At 41.2% G+C, this 19,412-nt stretch overlaps 3 protein-coding genes and 1 pseudogene across 3 annotated transcripts; all 4 read right to left on the bottom strand.

The window, feature by feature from the left end:
• Window positions 1–1,605: 1,605 nt before the first annotated feature.
• On the bottom strand, window positions 1,606–4,122 carry LOC146469488 (uncharacterized). Its single transcript, XM_085123111.1, has 2 exons — window positions 4,115–4,122; window positions 1,606–3,534 (listed from the first exon to the last, which is right to left on the bottom strand). Exons 1-2 carry the CDS (start codon window positions 4,120–4,122, stop codon window positions 2,475–2,477), a joined length of 1,068 nt encoding a protein of 355 aa, XP_084979237.1. The 3' UTR covers window positions 1,606–2,474.
• Window positions 4,123–4,680: 558 nt separating this feature from the next.
• LOC146469487 (uncharacterized) lies at window positions 4,681–7,564 on the bottom strand. The gene has a single exon (XM_085123124.1). It carries the CDS (start codon window positions 6,082–6,084, stop codon window positions 4,942–4,944), a length of 1,143 nt encoding a protein of 380 aa, XP_084979250.1. The 5' UTR covers window positions 6,085–7,564; the 3' UTR covers window positions 4,681–4,941.
• Window positions 7,565–8,789: 1,225 nt separating this feature from the next.
• On the bottom strand, window positions 8,790–11,513 carry LOC146469486 (neuropeptide FF receptor 2-like; annotated as a pseudogene).
• Window positions 11,514–17,324: 5,811 nt separating this feature from the next.
• On the bottom strand, window positions 17,325–19,109 carry LOC146469485 (neuropeptide FF receptor 2-like). The gene has a single exon (XM_085123100.1). It carries the CDS (start codon window positions 19,076–19,078, stop codon window positions 17,915–17,917), a length of 1,164 nt encoding a protein of 387 aa, XP_084979226.1. The 5' UTR covers window positions 19,079–19,109; the 3' UTR covers window positions 17,325–17,914.
• Between the last annotated feature and the right edge of the window lie 303 nt (window positions 19,110–19,412).

The following is a 19,412-nucleotide window of genomic DNA, read 5'->3' as shown; positions in this document are numbered from 1 at the left end:
TAGGGATTCCGACCCCTAAAAGAGGGTTATAAGTGACATAGCCACTATATTGGGGTACTTCGTCCCTTACCCCCATTTCCCCATAGATACTATTGTTGAGTTGTTTAATTGACTAGTAGGAGCAATGGCTTAAAAGCATTTTAATGCTTTTAAAAAAAACAACGAAGATTATCCGGACATGAATGCCTCGGTGCGTTCCTCCAGCGCACCGAAACGCATTGGTACGGCTTTCTCTGAGAGCTAACAATGGAACAGCTGTGCCAAATATTAATTTTTCCATTTATGTTTATACATGTTTATACATGTAAAATGGAGCTTGAGATTTGCTGCGCTGCAGAGGTCATTCCTTTAACGTACCCACTATAAACAACAACATTTTTACTAATAATTATTTTAATTTTCACAAACAACTACCCTCCTATTCAAACACCATAAACCCTTCACCTACTGATAGTAATTGGTACAGACTTGTGAACCCATTCACCTGGGATTTCACAAAACGGAAACTGCTGAAACTAAACAGAACCGCGACGCATCCCTGCGGATGATCTAAACCTTAATGCAGAAACGCCTTCAGCCGGTTTTTTTATGAGTCACACTCTGTATGCTCTAACACAATTCCTGTCATGTCGATAACCTAATCTTTTTCAGCCGTCTTTACACTGGAAAGAGTAAAAAGGAAAATGGAAAAAATAAAATGAATAAAATGCATTTGCTAACTGTATTCACAATATAACCGGTCTGTTTCCCGCAGTGTTTAGCTATTACAGAAAGGCCATCATTTAGTACGATTTCACAGAGTTTTTGTGTGATATGCAGGTTTCCATACACTGGGGACAGTATAAACTTCAGCGAATACGAGGTAATGAATATTTACATAATCAATGCGCCGTTTTAGGTTTCCAACAAGTTTCGTGCTGAAAAAAAAAAAAACAAACAAACAAAGACAACAACTTAGTGTTGAAGATGAGCAGTCACGTTTAGGGTGGATATTAAATAAATGATACACAACATGCTGATGAGTCCCTTTTATAACGCAACATATGAAGTCTTATCAGTCATCAGCAGGGCGAATCTCTCAACTGGCAGACTGTAAGTAGACATACGTTTGAAGGCATTATACGGGTAACTTGAAAGTCTTTGAAATTGAACTTAACGGAATTGAAATCTCTCGTCTCTTCCATTTTCGGCCAGTTAATATAAGTTGTCCCTAATGTCATTTACAGATCCTCCGAATACAGAGTCAGCAAAGTCAGTTTTTAGGTTAGGAAGTCTCCGTAATTGACATATTCTTTCTTTGTTATCATTTGCACTCCTCCGCCTTCTCCTCCTTTTGCTGCTAATGTGGGGGCACTTCTCCAGTTCTTCTTCCTCGCCATCGTCTTCCCGTCCACTTTTGTATTCTTGATCATTTTCTCCTTTCCTTCCGTCTCATACTTGCTCTTCCCCTCCCTTTTGTTCGTCTTCTATTTCATCTCCTTGGTCTTGTTCAATGACCCTCAGACAGATACGCTCAGACCTAGAGCTAGTAGCACGTTTCCTGAGACTGGTAATTCCTGTCGTCATTCGAAGACTACTGGTACCAGCTCGGGCAGTAATTTTATATCGCGACATTTGCCTGTTAGACCGGCTTAATGTCAAACGTGCGCTCTGTGGTAAATTACTGTGGTAAGTTCCACGGAACCGAGGAGCATAGAGCATAAAGCCACACAACTGTGTTGGATGAATCTGGCCACGGATGTGGCAGGTTTAATTGAATTAAGGCTAAAGCTGACAACACCGCAATAAATGTAAACGGTTAAACTTAGTTAACAAACGTGGGGCGAAAAACAACGCCACAAGCCACCCACTGTGGCTGAGCCCCACAGGAAAACTAAACGATATAAACTGACCGAAAACACAGAGTGCACGTTCTCTGAACAAAAATGACGACTGTGAGGAACGCAGCCAAAAGCAAATCATCGCTTAATGGAGAACAATAGAAAAAGAAATGACAACACAGAGGAGCCGCAGCCCATGTCTGAACGGCCACAATGAGCGTCCGGAAACAAATCGTGAAAGGAACAAACGAAAAATAAATTAACTTAAGTAAATTAAGAAAATCAGTATAGCAGTGACTGGTCATCGTCGCGCCTAAGATAAACACTGTCATTGTAGTATTGCAAAGAGTGAAAAAGTGCCGATGCCGACCAAATGACAGCCCAATTGTCTGACCCACTTGGCTGGCGGGCACGCCACCTAAACGGATCTACTTATAAGGATTTCAAATACAAAAATTAAGATAGAGGTACGGAAACAGCGATGGAGCAGCCCGTGACTGAACTCCGTTGGTCGCACCTAAATAGGCCATAAAATAGCATGAATGACTGAAGGGGGAAATCCCCAGTGACTAGCAGCCCCTGTCTGAACTATGTTGAAGTCACCTTTTGTACTATTTTAAAAACAAGCTATGAAAGATAAAAGTACGCTTGACATTAGTTAGCGTGAAGTACGACAGACCTCAAATAAACTTTGAAAGCATCCGATTTCCAGCGACCAAGAGCGCGTATCTGCGCATCGGAATAACCTTTATCAGCAGTATGGCAAGCACCGCCAATGCGAAAACTATGGCTCTTGTACCTACTGATGTCAAGGCCGCAATAAGTTAAACACCGTTGGAGTTCGCTGTTAAACTGGTGGACAGAAATAGGAGAGTTATCAGCGTGACAGAAAAGTGGACCTGGGCGATCTCCACGAACCTTACAATACTTAAGAAGGGTTTCAACTGGGCAAAAGGGGTGAGAATCGTCTCGCGCAATCAAAATGTCGAAGGGTCTATTGCTGGCGTTATGCTTATATGTTGAAATAGTAATTTTAGCCAGCTGTTCGTGACCATTCCGAGTGTGAAAAGTTAAATTATTAAATTGGACTACTGCCGACGCAAGACGCGTGCTCTTGGTAGCCAGTTCACCGATCCGAAAAAGACCGTAAAATGCCACAAGAAACATCGCCGCGAAGAGGGAACGTTGGAATGCCGAAGAGTTAGTAAAGCTAAGAGAACGAATAAGCTCGTGCAGTACTGGCCGTGTGACAGGGAGACGGACATCGGCAGATCGTTGGCGGCTTAAAGCTGTCAACAACTTTTGTATCAAAAATGATTTGGTCGGGTCAGGAAAACCTCTAAGTTTGTGGACATAGGAAATGGTCGAAAGATACGAGGTGATCGTTGAAAAAGATAACTTTCTAAATGAAAGATAGGAAATGAAAAGCGGAATACAAGTTGGTTGCAGCGGCAATGTAAGTTGCGCGGAGCCATAAAATTGAGCATGAAATTGGCGAAAAACCACCCACGCGCGCTGGTAAAGCCGCCGAGATCCGTCTGTCAACGCTGCACTTAGCAGGTAGCTCAAATTAGAAACCAACTCTTCGGCATTAGGTTCTCGGGCACGTGAATTGGAAATTTGTCCGCATCCGGTGATATTTCCTTGAACTTCGTGACCTGAGAACGTGAAAGATAATCGGCACGACAATTGATAAACCCAGGAATATGGCGGGCTTGGAATAAAATGTTATGTTTAAGACAGCTTAAGACTAAATCCCTAAGGAGAACCATGATTGCCTTATCTTTAGACGATTGCTTATTAATGATATCAACAACAGCGGCATTGTCACTGAAAAAGATGACACTTTTATCAGCCATGCACGCCCCCCAAATGTGAACAGCGATAACGATGGGAAAGAGTTCTAAGACAGCGATATTATAACCATGCCAAGTTGTCGGCCATAAGCCGTGAAACCAGTAGGTAGGTATTAAATACCGCCCCAAAACCTATAGAACCAGCGGAATCGGTATAAAGTTGAAGAGTGTGCGACGTTTCCCAAATATCATCTAGAAAAAACGATCTGCCGTTAAAGTCGCTTAAAAACCGAAGCCACAGGTCAAGGTCTAGTCTAGCACCCTGTGAGATGCGAATATGATAATGAGGTTTAGATACGCCTTTTGTAAGATCGATTAATCGACGTAGGAAAGCACGGCCGGGCACAACAACGAGACATGTAAAATTTAATAAGCCGATTAAAGATTGGAGCTCCTTTAAACAAACGGACTGACGCGAAAGAAACTCGGTCAACAAACTGCGACATTTTTGAAGCTTCTCCTCTGGAAGACGTGCCTCCATCCGCACGGAATCCAACGTAATACCCGCGAATTGCAAAACCGTGTTCGGCCCGACGGTTTTCTCAGGGGCGAGGGGAACACCCAGATGATTACACAGTGAAACAAAATTTGTTAGGTCGCGCTCGCATTGATCTTTTGTTGGCGCGATAAACAGAAAATCGTCCAAAATGTGCAAGACGGAACGAGCACCGAGAAGGTGGACAGATATCCACTCGAGAGACGTAGAAAAAGCTTCAAAAATAGCGCAAGTGGAACGGAGTCCCATAGCCAAGCATCTATCAAAATAGTACATGTTGTCCCATTTGATACCCAATAACGAATAGTCAGCAGGATGAATAGGAATGATACGAAAAGCCGATTTGATATCCGTTTTGGCCATAAAACAACCGCGCCCTATGCACTTAATGGATTTTGAAGCATCCCGAACAGATGCGTATTTGACCGTAGAGCAAGAGTCAGGAATGAAATCATTATCGGAAGATCCGTCTGGGTAAGACAAATGGTGTATTAAACGAAACTCTTTTGGATCTTTTTTAGGGACTAGGCCAAGCGGGGAAGTAGGAAAGTTGCGAAACGGCGGGGTTGCAAAAGGCCCTACTATTCTTCCTGCTGCACATTCCTTGCGTAATTTAGTCTCAGTGATATCCGGTTGGTTTAAAGCACTCTTAAGATTAGAAGATTCACACGAAAGCCGTTCACCAACAAAATGTATACGAAAACCAAAACGAAAACCGTCAATGAGGTATTTGCTTAGAACCGAGTCATACCCTTGGTGTAGGGAAGATTCAAGCCGGTCCACTTTTATTGGGGTGACTGGTGGGCTGTGGAGAGCCCGAAACTTGAGTTGCGCCTCCCTTTCCCTTATTTCCGACACCGCCAAAACGGGTTTGATTTGCCCGAACGGAACATTGGCTTCCCGGGTGTTTAGCACCGCATTTGTAGCAAACATGCTCGAACTGACACCCGGAGCATTGTTTGCCGGCCTGAAATGCCCAGCAAGTACCTTTTGGGAAGAAGGGCTGGCGAAAACGCTGACGAGTTTGCGTTTGCGGCTTGTTGGTGGACGGCTGTTGTCTACGAAAATTAGAGGACGCCCGGAGCCACAATTCCCAGTGAATTTGACCCCAGGGGAACTTTTCAGGGTCAGACTGCCTGATATAACGAAACTGTTCATCATACCAAAGCCAATCACCCGACTTTAGTTCTAAGTCGCGCACCACTTCGCAGTATTTCATGAGTTGGGGTGTTTCATCTTTGAATCGCTCCGTATAAACCGAAACAAAGATATTAAATGCGGACAACCATTGTTGGATATTTTGAATGCGCTTGGTAGGATGGGATGGCTCAAGGGTGAGTTGGGGTTGATTCGATAACCCAGGGGAAGGAGTCATTGACAACGAGTATTTTCCTTCGTTCCGGGGGGAAGAGAACAAGAGAGACCCAAAATCAACATACTCGTTAGCCCAAATTTTCCCTTTCAATTTCGCACCCACCCGCGAAGTTAAACCGACAGCTATACTGGTAAAAACCTGTCGCGGTTGAGGATCCGAACAACCCGCTTGATAAGGAACGCCTCCTGTACCTTCGGATGAACTACTGTCCACGACAATGGCGTCGGTTGCAGTGACAACAGCTGGCTCAATACAGTCAAGCCCGCCAGTGCTCCTGGGCGTCAAGAGAGCCGCAATGTTGTCCTGGGACAGTGCGGACTGTACTGCTTGCGCGACCACGGTTGATATGGTGGTGGATAAGGCATTGACGTCAATGGACACCATACCTGGGTTGCCCGGTGGTGCTGGCGTTGGGACATGTTGGGTAGATGCATGTGTATCGGCGCTAACTTCACGCAGTTCAGATAATCTCGGCCGTTTACCCCGTGTGGAACGAGTGGCTGTAGAGTTTGACGCGGCACGCTTTCTAGGAGGCATTACTTACAAAAAAACTGAATATAGAATGGAGATAAGACAGGAGCCAGGCAGGAAACACCTTGCGACAGTGTTCCGGCCAATAAATTACTGATCTATTGTCTAAGGAAACAGATGTCGAGTTCAATAACATTCCTCGCCAATTGTAAGTTCCAGAGAGACAGTGTGATCAGGGCAGTACGAGATTAATAAAACAAAATGCCGACCCAACCAGGTCGAGTATGACACAAGGTTTAAACAAACAATGAAAAAACCATAGCAGAAACAAAAATGCCAAGTTCCAGCCATAACACAGTGCAATGTCACAGAGCCGAGTGCAAAGGACACACCCCAAAGGGGCGATCAAGTGGGTTGTACACTCATGTGGCAAAGTGAAAGCACAAAAACAAAATAACCAAAGCCGTGAAAAGCACGGTAAAAATACCGTGACCAACATGGTCCAAGGGACCCAGTGAGCCTTGAAAGAAGACTGGCAATTACCTAGTAAATAAATAAACAAGAGCTTATGAACAATCACAAAATAAAAAACGGCTTGGTAAACAAATAAAATGGGAACTGGCAGGTATCTTTCAAAGTCCATCTAATCATGAAGGCGCGACGGCCCTCAAACATCTCAATACTGCCCCTCTCAGACTGCGAAAAATATTGTATTGCCCTAACTTAGTAAACTTAGTTAAATGAATACCATCGCGAGCAAGAAAACGGGATTTGCAATTCCAAAACCCCCGATGGCGCCAATATAAGACATAGGGAATCGGCTCTAACACTACTTTTAAATATTGAGTTAAAATGTTATCTTGAGTATTAAATGATGGAGTATTCTCGCGATAAATCGTCTGACAGACACATATAAATTGAACACCGTAAGACTCAAACAGCAACCGAGTAAGGTCCTCGATCGCGGAACCAGTCTCAACGGCAGAAAGGCAAACTAAGTCATTGGTCCCGAGCTGTAAAATTACGTAGGAGGGGCAAAAGACTCAACAACACCCAGGTCGTACTGAACAGTCTTAGCTACTGTTCTCCCTCCGGTCCCTTGCCATCTGATGACGAGATCATCACTCAAGTGAAAATTGGTCAGAAAAGCAAGACTATACTTTGAAAGAAGAAACGACCGGAGGCGGTGGATAAAAGAATGCCCGAGGATTAAAACACGTGTTTGAGCCATTTCGCGAAGAATCAAAAAGAAACTACTCGAGAGCGACACCAATGCCTAGAACAGGGGAAATGCTACGACAAACAAGAATATTCAAAGTGATAACTTGCCTGAATAGGTATGTGGGGAAAAAACTTCTCTCTTGATATGAACACTCTGATGGCAAGGGAAGGAAGGCCGCTTTTGACAAGGAATCTCGACTATAAACCTAGTCGGAACCGCCCTAACACCTCATTGGTTAGACGTACCTAGCACCGATGACGGCAACGGATTATCACGTGGGCATCATGTCGCGACATAAATAACATTATAGTTCCATAATGTTTGATTATTACTTGGGCTTCCCAAAGGGAGACTAAGTTGAAAATTGCCCTTCGCTTTTTTTTTTTTTTTTTTTTCCTCATTCAGTCACAAATCGCCGTCTGGGCCTTAAAACGCATGCGCAGGTAATCTTGTCGCTGCTCATCGCTGCATGGGTTTGCATGGGTCGGCCATTTTTTACTCGACGATTTTCGCGTTTTCCGAAGGAAAACACAACTTTTCGAAATGGTACATCGAAAGAGGAACTACTTAGAAATAGTCAACAGTTTCGATAGCGGAAATCCGAGAAATAACGGCGAGGAAACTGTGCTTCGAGTACAAATTGTTGTTTTATCCAGGCGACGAGTTAGCGGAGCGCGGACATCTCAAATCCTTATTCAGGCCATGGACCTTCTACAAAATTTTTTAGTACTTCTGGGAATTCAACGGCTGAAAAATTACAGGTTTGATCGTGAATTTGTATTGAAATACTATTCTAATTGACCGATTCTTTATATTCTGAACAGTTGAAGCGAAAATTTGAAAAACGTGCCACGCACGGGTTGATAAATTTGCTTTGAAATGGACTGATAGTTCCTTCAAATCGCTTTCGCGTCTCTCGTCTCGCATTTAGAATTATAGGCGTTTCTTTCTTAGACGTAAAGAAAGACTTTTTTGAATAAATTTTTCCTTTAGGAAAGCGTTCTGTCTGTTTTTCTCTCTATTTCAATTGCCAAAACGTGACAACTGCGTAATCTTGCGTAAACAAACGCATGCACTGGAGACGGATCAAATTTTGCCTATGTGACGCGAGGACAAATTTCATCGATTGATGGGTTAAAGATACTGACAAACAGAAATTTCCACGAAACACCAATTTCAATCAGAATTCCCTTATTTCAAAAAACAAAAACTTTTGCGAGGGGAGGATGAAGCCAACACAAGATATCCCTGCCCACTTTGCTAAATCCTGTTGGCCAGATAGATGCACACATAGGTTGAAAGCTCGGATTTTACTGTCAGAACCTTTATTAGATTCTAAAATTTATTACTTAATTGGTCAGTGTAAAACGCATACTACAGACCGGGCGTAAAAAACTGACAGAGGGTAAAATTTAGACCAGGAATATACATTGCTTACAATGTACTTGCTTGTACTATGCTGTAAAACAATCGACAAATGACAACTGAGATTTTATCATGTCAACGTTCTGGCGTTTACAGCTGGATATGCCAGGAAGGAAGCCCAAGTTCACGCACATTTGCGTCTTGTTTCTTTAAGACCGTTTCGGTAGTTCTTACTAAAAGAAAAACAGATGCATGGGTTGATGGCACTCCACGAATACACCATGAAGAGTGAAACAAACGGAATCACGGTTTGAAATGCGCAGATGGGTGGATTCCGCCAATGCCACAAGAAAATTCTAATAAAGATTAAGACAAACATTGGACTTATACATACAGCATAGGCTGTTAGTATGGCTACTGATAAACGGATAATGCGTGTATTCTTTTGATATGAACCGGATCGACCGCTTATGGACATACTTTTCCTTTGTTTGTGCCTCCATTTCAAAGTCCAAGCTATTGTGCAGTACAAGATGGCGAAGACACACATTGGTACCAGATAGAAAGTAACGAATACTGCCGTGAGAGTGGGGGGGACAGGGGGGTCAGAACCTCCCGCCTCCCGTACCTTTGCCTCCCACCTCCCGCCCTTTTTCGCGTTTCTCCCGTCCCCGAGTAAATTAGAAGGCTTCAAAACCCGTATTAGTCATAAAGCTGTACCAGGACGTACCATTCGTAGGCCTTTCATTATTCATTTTTTTACTGTATATATTATGATTAACGTTAACACTATTGATAGGTTTTGTACTCTGACTTAATGAAGTTTTGACTAACATAAAGACTTTTGTTCGTGGCCCATCGTAGCTTGATCAGACTTAAAATACAAGCAGCGGTGACAGACATAATAAACTTGCGCATTTTATGTAACTTGACGTTTCATATGCTAGGTCAAGCTAAAATGCGCAAGTATCACCACTGTTTGTATTTAATTTTTGACTAACATGTTCGTCTTGTTTGACGGTTTAACCATTCTTTCAGTGACAACAGTCTTGTCCATCGTGCAGTGTTGCATTTCTTAATTATTCATTTGTTGGGATCATGTAGTTCAAATAGGGAAGTAGGACATGGCGAGCTGGCAGCCAAAAGCCCCAGTTAGAGTTCGGTGCGTCTGCCTAATTCTCGGCGCCTTATTGCGGATCCATCACGTTTACTTGATACACTAATTCAGTTATCTTGATATCTTTCTCGATATCCTTAGTCCCTAAAACTGCGTGAAAAAAATGCTTTTAGTTTAGGAAACTGGGTAAAATGAAATTTTAGGATCTACTTTCAATCCAAGGTTTAATCTCTGGGTTAATTACTGGTGGTGAATTCTAAGCTCGTTGCTACTGCTCTGAGGAAAGAATTACTGCATTAAATGCAAAAAGCGTCCGAAATTAAGCCGGACAAACTGTTCATCAAAAAAAAGTCTTCATCAATGTGCCGGGGAGGCTGCACGGATCTCCTCCTACTCCTAATCCTACTCCTCTTTTCTATAAAGTCGTTCCTGATTGCTTCCCATGCTGTTTAGCTGCCTATTGTAATAGGAATCGATTTTGCCTTGTCCAAAACGAAAAACGGGGTCGTGAAACGAACCACTCCACACTCTCCACGTGCTCATTGAAACAGCATTCCGTTCGCAAATTCCCAAACACCAAACAGCAAAATCTTTATTACTACGGTCCGATTGACGGTCATTGGGAGCTAACTCCCAAGAAGGTCGCCCGTGCCCCAGATTTCTCACTACCGTACTGAAAAATACTAAGAACTAAAATGGTCTTTGACGAAATTGAATTTTTTTTATATCTCTGATACTAAATTTACAAGACGCGTACTTGCTCGCCTTGCTCACTTCTTTTGAGACTTCTAACAACTTGCGCGGCACTCACACATGTGTACACATGCCACGCTTGACATTTCATGAGCTATGACGTAACACCATGAAAGGGTTTACAATTTCACCGGAAGTAACCCTGTTTATCGCCTGAGCACGAATTTTCGTGTGCTGGGAAATAAAATATTGTGTAAAGCCTCAGAGGACGTTAAATGGAGTTCTTTTTTTTTTTTTCTAACGCATTAATAAGTAAAGAAATTCACCGTTTTGTATTGCTCTCCCGCTTCCCGTCCTCTTAGAACTCCCGCCTCCCGCCCTTTCCTCTCCCGTCTCCCGTACCCCTCCCGCCCCCTATTCTCCCGGGCTCCCGCCCCCCTGTCCCCCCCCCCCCCCCCCCACGTGAGATATCTCTTGTGAATTTCCACATCGTTAGCACCCCAGCGCTGCAAGCAATAATATGAATTTCCATCGGATATCAGTTTGAAAGTGTAAAAGTAAGGTGCATGAACAGCAATGGCTATAATCCAGGTACAAGAAATGCAGATAAAACGGACTTTGGACGAGATTAGTTTTATCTGCAACGGGAAGACAACATGCAACTATGAACCTGTCTACTGAAATCAACAGAAGGCTTTGGATGGAGACCATCAAAGAAACATCAGGGAGAAAGTAGCAAATCTTGCATAAGATGTTCCCAAGCACCAAAGGGGTATCGACCATAAAGGCAGCGGAACCTGAAATAATACGTACAATATTCACCGGCATGATTGTCAAGGGAGTGAAGAGATCGGACACGGCCATGTTGAGAACATAATAATTCATCGACCTTCGCAGTTGCTTGTTTTTGCAGATGACAAAGACTACAAGGGCATTTCCGACCAGAGATACAAGGAGAATAGTGAAATAGCCCAGGACCATAAGTACCGTTTCTGTCTTGGAGTCTGCGAAAATGCAACTTTCGTCGGTACTGTTGGGAGCTCCACTCGTTGTAGATGAGTTGTTGAACGGCAATGTCGAGCTCGAGTTTTCCGACATGATTGTGTTACTTGCTCTTTGACGACGAGAGATCTGACGAATTCCTCGCTTGAATAACAGTGCTCAGTTTTGTTTCACCAGTTAGCAGATAAACAAGTGACTTTACTTTGTGCTGACTTTCAGAGTATATCGGCGACAAAACGGACCGTGGGGTTTTGGTTTTATCGACGGCGGAAAATTAATATCATTGACTAAACATTATAGCGGTTAAAATTTACTGAAGATGTCTTTCAATGACATTTTCAATTTGGTGTTGTGTCAGAACATGACTTTCACATTTTCTTTTGTTTGGCTTAATTGCGGTTATTCGAATTCTTTGTTTTAACATACTACTCTCAGAGTATAGGCTATGGTAGATGTTTATTATGTTGAGGTTTGTTGATGGTCCATTTAACATCTGCGAGACGGGGCAGTGAAAGGTCTGCATATATTTAAAAAAAAAAAAACACATATTTTTGTCGAAACACACTAAGAAATATTTCTTTGGGAACAGAGGAAGTTCCTCTTCCTGTATAAACCCAAGCAATAAAGTCATTTTGCGTGGCTTTTCTAAGTGGACCTGTATACTGGAGGCGCAAAAATTTTGACTGAGGGCCCGAAAGTTGAACTTAATCCGACAACTGTGTTCCGTGTTCTTTGCCGAAAAAGACTAATAAAAATTTCTTAGAGGACACTGAGGAAGTTTATCTACTTGTATGAAAACAAGCGATAAGGTCATTTTCCGTGGTTTTTCTACGGTGAGGGTAAAAGGAGGAAAGAGTTTGCGGAATGGTATATGGAATGGCGTGCGGAATGGCATAATTATGCGAAATACGATTTACGCGGGGAATAAATTAACTGAAGAGCGCGTCCTATTTTATAAGAGCAGCAGTTTTTTCGATGTTGCGGACTATTAAACAACCAAACAACAGATCGAGGATTAGAAAATATACGCCTGGGATAGAACATGTCTGATCGCTGGTTAGAAAGTGACAGTGAAGAAATCGATGAAGTTTCGCATTCAAGGAACTAAGAATAAATTAAATTTCTAGTTGACAAAAAGAACGTGGCAGCGAGTAGCGTAGACAAAAAGCAACACCAGACTGGAGAAATAACATCAGTCCAAGGCCAAAACTATTATGTGAGAAATTTTAAATTTAAACTCGGTCATTTTATCAGACTCTTTGACGGTTACAATTTGTACAACTCATGGGAAAAATATTTTCTACCCTTCTCTCACCTTACATTTTCGTCGAGCGACGAGTAAGCAAGTCACCGTTGAGCTGCTGACTTAGCTAGCTACCTAGCTATTTAATACGGCGATTCAGGAAGCTATAGTTATCGCGTTATCGAACTAAACATATCCGTCTTTAATTAAGGTCTTTCAGTGCCAGACGTCCCAACCTAAAATGAGATTTAAAAGCGAAAAAGCCCTAGAGCAAAAAAACAGATGACAAGTATGGTGTCTAATTATCGACACTGGTTGTTTGAAAGGTTGTGAAACTATTCTTATCACAAATGCATTTTGGTGAAATTGTTGTTCATTTTCCCGCTCATAATAAATTAATCATCGAGTATACAGGGTATGAGAATTGATCTTTTACCGAGGGTTTAAAAAAAAAGTGTTTATTATTTGCTCTTGGTAAAGCCTTAAGGATCAATCTTTGTCCTAAGAAGACTTCACGCTGCCACGTTATTTTTGTCAACCAAAGTCGCACGGAGTAAAGTGAACATGAAATTTAATTTACTACGGATTTACTCATAGTTCCTTGAATGCGAAAACTATAAACAGTTTTCATCGCTTTCTTTACCCTCACTTCTTCGAAATCAACAATCAGACGATCAAATCCTTGACTTGTTATTAATATTTAGCAAGAGTCCGCAGCATCAAAAAAGCTGCTGCTCTTATAAAATTGGAACGAATACATGACGCGCTCTTCAGTTAATTTATTTCCCACGTAAATCGTATTTCGCATAATTATGCCATTCCGCACGCCATTCCACATACCATTCCGCAAACTTTTTCCGCCTTTTACCCTCACCGGTTTTTCTAAGAGGATCTGTAGAATGGAAGCGCCGAATTTTGACCAAAAACGGAAACATTTAAGCTCGGCATAAAATTCAGCATCCATAAGACATTTATTTATCCGTGTACAACTGTGTAAATCCACAGAGGTCTCTTTTGAAGTCCATTTTCCTTTTTTTCTCTTAGACTTCCGTCTGCGGTAATGCTGTGTTTTCCATGACCAAAGGGAGACATTTTCGGGGTTTGACTACGTAGGTATAATAGCAAACACACTCAACTCCCCAAGATAACGGGGGTCAACATTAAAATGTCACGGAAGACCTCATAGATACAAATTTTAAACTAAATTCAGAAACATTTGAGGAGTTTAAAGCGAATGGTATCCAAGAGTTGACATTTTGCTCCTTGTTTCATGAAGACGCCGAAACATCATATTTTTATCGTTGATCTTTGCTTGAATTTCTTTCAGTTGAACATCTGAAATAAACATATATACAAAAATTACGTAGTGAATTTTGTTGTAGGAATACAATGGCGAAAACAAGAGTTGATGTACAACAAAGTATTATTCATTAGGACCAACTTATGGCAACAGTGAACTAAGAGAACCACATTTCTTGTTAACTCTCGTTAGTTGTGCACTTTTCAGGTTAAAGTTTGCCCGTTGGTTAATGGTTTAACTTAACAGATGGAATTTACATATTGCCTGAAAAAACTGCTAGAAGCGAGGCTGTCACATAAGGCGTCGTCCACACGTATCCGGAAATTTGTGAAAACGCAAATTTTTTTTTACGAATACGGCTTGCGTCCACACGTATCCAGCGTATTTTCCGGCCGTATCCGGAAATTTTTGAAAACGCTCTCCAGAGTGGAAATTTTTTTATCCGATACGAATACGTATACGTGTGGACGGTCGTATCCGTAAATTTTCGAATACGCTTTCGTCATTCTCTTGGATCCAGTCTTCACGGCGAGCATTATAAACAAGCATGGCGTACAGCAAGGTTGTAGCTTCTTTGTTAGTTGCTCTTATTTCTAGTTTGATATCATGCGCTCAGATAAGTGCAGCTGTGATAAATTTACACAACCAATACATTATAGATTGACAGGATGTTTTGAGATTGTTTTCAATGAACAGTGGGCATCATAAAGTCAAAAAAAAGAGCGAACCATCACCGAAGGCGATTCTGGACGCGACCCTCGAAAGACCCGGTAACTTACCGGGCCCGATAAGTATATTTTTAAATACTTTTTCGCCTACTACATGCAGTGATTTCATACATAGTTCTTGAGCAATGTTTTTATAGGATTATAAGATTTAAAATTTAGTATTCAAAGCTAACAAAAATTGGCTTCTGTTAAGAAACATTTTTGACCATAATCACTTATCGGGCCTGGTAAGTTACCGGGACTTCCGAGAAACGGGCCCCAGGAAGGACAAGCACAAGGTGGGACAATTTTATCAATGGCAGTATGATCGAAGAAGAATGGAGAGAGAATTTTAGAACTGGGCACTAGAGCAAATCAGAAAATTTCCGGATACAATCGGATACGTGTGGACGGCTGAAAACGATTCGAATACGCTGCGTGTGGACGCGAAAATTTTCGCATCCGCAAAAAAATATTTGCGGAAAAAAAAATTTCCGGATACGTGTGGACATGGCCTAAAACTGTCAACGACCTGCTGAATTCTAAACATTAATTTAAAGTTGCTTTTGTAATAAGGCCATGTAGACGAATAAAAAGGATTAGCACAAGCGAATGTAGGACGCCTTCGCCTCTATCAGCCGCGTCGGCGAAGCCATTTGGTGGGTCGAGAAAACATGAGGATACTATATGCTATTGAATCCTACAGAACATAACATGAATTTGAAATAAAATGAGATGATAATTTTCTCGCGTCTGAGTCTTTGAATCGTTGAAAACACGCAAACAAATTGTGCTGTAATGAATTCCAAACTTGGGTTAAAAATAAAAGGCTCAACGCTGAATAACTTAAGTTGTTAGCCGGTATGAATACCCGTCTACACACTTGTTTCCTCAGGTGATCGTTTTCTTTATTTTATTTATTTATTAACTGAATTTTTCTCTGACAGCTTAAAACGACTGCACCCTTATATTTTTAAAGCAAAATTAATACAAAACACGTTTGCCGTGTTTAAAAAGCATTTTCTCACGCGTTTTGGTTATTTAGTTAGAATATAATAATTTTCTGTCTTTGTACTTTGAACATTTAGTTCTTGGAATATATATTTTTTCTATAATAAAAGAAACGAACATCGGATAAGTCAACGTGCCTTGAGCCTTTGGTTCAATAAATATTTAATTTTAAGCCAGAACTTGATAGTTAATGTCTCGCCATACATTTTATTAGGTCTCCATGTCTTGTCTTATGTGTTTACAAATGATATGATTTTTGCACGTTTATTACAAAACCATTAAACGATAATGGATTTACGCTTTTACTAACGTTATTAAACCGGACGGTTGAATCAATTATCTTAACGCTCTTTTGGTATTTAAAAGGCAAAACTAGTAAATTAGAAATAAAATACAAAATTAGATATCTACATGCATAATGCTATCCGAAAGAACAAAACTTTGCGCTTAGCAGCCACATGACAGTGCGACTACATCTGCCACTTGATTATATTTAATTTACTCCGTCAGAATCTAATACTGGTCTACAAAAGAATAAATTACCAATTTCTTTCTGTACACTGATGATCACGTTTCCTAACCGATAGCGGGGCCATTAAGCTCCGATAGCTCGGGAATGTCACTGTCTTGTGTTTCGCCTCTATTTTTACTTTCTCAAAGCTGCTTTCCATAGAAGCGCAATGTGTACCGTCAGAAGTGGTAGTGAGATACGATCAGTAAACTTCCAAATTAACTTGGACATCTGCTATAATTAATCTTTCAATTTCTCCCCCACCAGAAAGCAACAAACCGCCACCTGTATCCCTCGCCCTACAAAACACTACCATGCTGCATAAAACGCAGTTTAGCTCTGTTTTGTTGTATGTGTGGCATCCGAATCTAAGAATACGCCCGGTGGATACTTAGCCTTATAAAGTTTCATACGTGCAGTCGCCGCCATTGTTCCTTATCCACCGCACTCCTACCTCACGTGTTAGAGGGCCAAGTGCTTTATGGCCTTAGTCTTAAACCCAGCAAATTTGTCTGAGCTTTGCCAGGTAATAGCAACAACAACAACGATAAAAAAACAGTAACTTTCTTTCTAATAATAAAATGAGAAAAAAGAAAAGGTGTAATCCACTTGCGATCCAACTAGTCGCGGCGGGCGCAACGAAAACAAACATACCTGTTACAATAAAAGAATAACTACAAAATATTAATCCACAAACTCTATGGGCGATTTGGTGTACAGTATAGTGGTCTCATTTAGCTTAGATATTTTTTTTTTTACATTTTTTTAACTGTACGCCAAAACACTGATCAGCAGGACGCCTTCACTGACCGTCGAGTGACAATTACTGGGAAATTTGTTCAAAATTTACATATGTCTATACAAATAATTTCAAATGAAAATGTTGCCTAATGTTTTTACGACTGTAAAACACTGTTGTTAGACCAGAAAGGAAGACTTTGCTTAAAGCCCCTACATCACGCTTCAGTTAATGCTCATTTAAATCGACGTTTGATAAAAACACTTTTGTACACCTTTCCTACTACTTTGCAGGTTCAAAAGTCCGTGGTTTTAGAAAAAAAAACAACAGTTACTAACCCGCTAACCTAAATCAGGCATTTTCATGTTAATTGTGAAAGTGCAATTAAATTATATGCACGTGAGCAACTCATCTTCTCATTTGTAGAGTAAGAAAACAACGAAAATCCAGCTAGTTACAAGATCCATGTTCCAAAATACCGGCCAGCGAATGCTGAGAACAGCTCTGTCAATATTTTACAAAAAAACAGAATGTTGCAATTGCAACACTGACACTCAGTTAAAACGTCACCGAAGAGGAACCTTGCTATATTTTTCATTTCCTTTTTCTCAAAAACAAATTACGGGATTTCTTTTTCCCATGGCTACGACGACCACAGTTTGTTTGGTTCTTACAAAATACCCGAAACCCTCATAACCAACGCTAATTCGTTCGTAGAAAATTAAAACATCTCGAGATGCACTTTGCCAGTATCACATCGTACATAATATTTCAATCTAGTATAACAGCATTTGTCAGCAGCGACTTAGAAATAATTACAAATAAATATTTCGTACGCAATAACCTTCCGTAATGAAAAAAAAAATTGCCGACCTTTTTCGAAAAGAAAGTCACAAAAACATCTATCAGTGCCAGTAGGACTCCATATGACACATTAGTAAGTTCCTTGACATGACCATTCCTTGTTATCATTCTTCTTCCACTTCCTATATCTGACCTTCCTCCTCCCATTCCTTCTTCAGTACTTCTTCTTCGTCAGATCGTCGCTCTGTCCTTACTTCAGTAATTTCTTGATAATCTTCTTCCCCTTCTTTTTGGAGTTCCTCTTGCCCTTCCTTTTGTTCGTCTTGTTTTTCATCTTCTTCTTCTTCCTTCTCAATGACCCTCAGACAGATACGCTCAGTGCCTGAACTAGTAGCACGTTTCCTAAGCGTCGTAGTTCCTGTCGTCGTTCGAAGGTTAGTGGCACCAGATCGAGCAGTAATTATTCCTTTAAGACCGTTTTGGTAGTTCTTATTAAACGTAAAACAGATGCATGGATTGATGGCACTCCACGAAAACGCCATGAAGCGTGAAACAAACGGAATAACGGTTTTAAATGCGCAAATAGGTGGAACCCGCCAATGCCACATGAAAGTTCTAATAAACACGTAGACGGAATGTGGACCTATACAAAAAGCATAAGCAGTTAATATGGCTACTGATAACCTGATTGATACTTGATGTGAACCGGATCTATAGCTTGTGCACATACTTTTCCTTCGTTTGTGCCGCCGTTTTAAAGACCAAGCTATTGTGCAGTACAAGACGACTAACACAAAAATTGGTACTAAGTAGAAGGTAATGAATACTGCCGTCACGTATCTCGAATGGATTTTATCATGGTTAGCACCCCAGCGCTTCAAGCATTTATATGAATTTCCATCGGGTATCAGTTTGAAAGTGTAAAAATAAGGTGCATGAACTGCAATGGCCACAATCCAGGTACAAGAAATGCAGATAAAACGCACTTTGGACGAGATTAGTTTCATCTGCAATGGGAAGACAACAGCTATGAACCTGTCTACTGAAATCAACAGAAGGCTTTGGATGGAGACCATCAAAGAAACATCAGGGAGAAAGTAGCAAAGCTTGCATAAGATTTTCCCAAGCACCAAAGGAGTATCGACCATAAAGGCAGGGGAACCTGAAATAATATGTACAATATTCACCGGCATGATTGTCAAGGGAGTGAAGAGATCGGACACGGCCATGTTGAGAACATAATAATTGATCGATCTTCGCAGCTGCTTATTCTTGTAAAACACCAGAATTACAAGAGAATTTCCAACCAGAGATACTAGGAGAATGATGAAATAGGCAAGAACCATGACTACCTTTTCTGCATTGGAGTCGGCGAGAATACAATCTTCGTCAGTACTGTTGGGAAGTCCATCCGTTGAGGATGAGCTGTTGTACGGAAATGTCGAGCTTAAGTTTTCAGACATGATTGTGTGCTCTTAGAAGACGAGAGATCTGTTGGATTCTTCTTTCGAATAATGCTGCTCAGTTAGGTGTCACCAGTTGGTCGATACACAAGTGACTTTACTTTGTGCTGAGTGTCGGAGTATATCGGCTACAAAAGTGGCCGTGGTGGTTTTCCTCACGGTGAGAAATCGATATTGTCAATGTTTGGCTTAATCGTTTAATTAATTCTTCGTTTTA

The sequence above is a fragment of the Pavona decussata genome, unplaced genomic scaffold (assembly GCF_977016875.1).
Source record: "Pavona decussata unplaced genomic scaffold, jaPavDecu1.1 SCAFFOLD_122, whole genome shotgun sequence".
NCBI classification, from domain to species: domain Eukaryota; kingdom Metazoa; phylum Cnidaria; class Anthozoa; order Scleractinia; family Agariciidae; genus Pavona; species Pavona decussata.
This window is presented reverse-complemented; position numbering and strand designations above follow the sequence as displayed.